Genomic DNA, 1767 nt, shown 5'->3' on the forward strand with positions numbered 1-1767 from the left:
ACAGCCCCTACAACCCAACCACAGCCCCTACAACCCAACACATCCCCTACAACCCAACCACTGCCATGACAGCCCGACAACCACCACCCCTACTGCCCAAAGGGCGACGCCGTGGGGTCGAAGCCCTTGAAGACATCCTTGAGCGACGCGGTGCTGTCCGTCTCCTCCTGCTCTGTGCCCTCTGCTGCCCCACTGCCCCCACTGTTCCCAGCCGCCCCCCGTGGCCGTGGCCTGTTGTAGCTGTTGTATCGATCCTGTGCCGGTTCCGCTTGCGCCAACGGCGAACGACGACTGTAGGGTTGTTCCTTCCCACGTCCGTCACTGACCGCCGTCCTCGGGTCGTATAGACTGATAGCGCTCAACACCCGGCTCTGCGCCGCCCCACGGCTCAACCGTGGGTCGTAGGGTGCCAAAGGGGTCCCAGCATCACCCATAGCGTCGCCCGTATCCTCACCCGACTCACCGTGCTCGGTGGGTTTGGCTGCAGCTTTCTGCAGCCTGGGGTCTGATGGGGGTTTACGTACGCGGGGGTCGCTGGGGCGATCGGCGCCGCTTGGTTTATCAATGGGTTTATCAATGGGGAATGCATCGCTGCTGAGTTTATCACCGGGCCCGGCGGTGCTTTTATCACCGGGTTGCTTATCAGCTGTGATATCAGCTGGTTTATCACCTCCACCGGCGCTCACCGTCTGGAGGATGCGAGATAAGAGCTCGAAATCCGGTATCTTGGATGAGGGTTCTGTTATCACACCGGGGTCGGCGGTGAGAGCTCGATGCCGGGGGTCACTACGGTGTAACCGGGGGTCTCCACCGGGGGTGACGGTGACATCCTGGATGGGGATGGGCAAAGGGAGGAGATCCTCGGGGCTCCATAAGACCATGCGGGCGAAGGGGGGTTTGATGAGGGTGAGATCCCGTGGGGTGGGGGCGAAACGTTGTCGGTGACACCGGGGGTCCCGCGGTGATTGTCCCGGTGGTGGTTCCAATGGGATGACGATGGGACGGTCCCGTAACGAACGCTCGGGGTCGGCGTCGTCTTCCTCGTCGGGGAGGCGTGATTTGGGGATGGGGTCGGTTTTGGGGTGAGAAAGGTCCGTTTTGGGGTTGTGAGGATCCGTTTTGGGATAATCCGCTTCTGTTTTGGGATAATCCGGCTCCGTTTTAGGGTAATTCGGGTCCGTTTTGGGATAATCTTCTGGTTTGGGGTGAGATGGTTCTGTTTTGTGCCGGGCCAAACGGGGGTCTCGCAGACGGGGGTCTGCTGGTCGCCCCCCTCCTCCCATTGCTGCTGCTTTCTGAAGCCGGGGGTCTGCGGTGTGGGGCGGCCCCATAGAACCAGGGGGCGGCCCCATAGAAGGATGGGGTGGCCCCAAAGCGCCGCTTTGCTGCCGGAGGGTACGTAGGATGGATGAGACGCTGCCACCTTCATCCTCATCGCTGGAGTACCATAGGGCAGCATCACCTGGGGAGGGTCATTAGGGTGGTGTTAATTAAGGGGGGGCCCCAAATGTCATCAAATGAACCCCAAAATCCATTGCCCCCCCCCCATCATCCATCCTAATGAGCTCTGATTCTACCTAATGTATCTCAAAGGGGCTCAAATGGCCCCAAATCCACCCCAAAACCCAACACCCCTCACCCCAAAGAGCTCAGATCCCCCCCAAACACCCCCCAAAAAGCAGTGCCCCCCCCCATAAGCCCCCCAACCCCTTTAGACCCCACTCACCCTCCTCAGGGTCCCATTGGGGTCACCCTAAAGACCTCAGA

The 1767-nt window shown here is 60.4% G+C and overlaps 1 protein-coding gene across 1 annotated transcript in view; it reads right to left on the reverse strand.

Annotated features, from left to right (window-relative positions):
* Positions 1-6: 6 nt before the first annotated feature.
* Positions 7-1767, reverse strand: part of ZC3H4 (zinc finger CCCH-type containing 4) — a gene marked incomplete at its 5' end in the record, with an annotated part of 26256 nt that continues 24495 nt past the window's right edge. The window contains one exon of the mRNA XM_015850763.2: positions 7-1462. Coding sequence (XP_015706249.2) covers positions 90-1462 — 1373 coding nt within the window. The remainder of the gene's footprint in view (positions 1463-1767) is intronic.

This window comes from Coturnix japonica, unplaced genomic scaffold, assembly GCF_001577835.2.
Source record: "Coturnix japonica isolate 7356 unplaced genomic scaffold, Coturnix japonica 2.1 chrUnrandom527, whole genome shotgun sequence".
Taxonomy (NCBI): domain Eukaryota; kingdom Metazoa; phylum Chordata; class Aves; order Galliformes; family Phasianidae; genus Coturnix; species Coturnix japonica.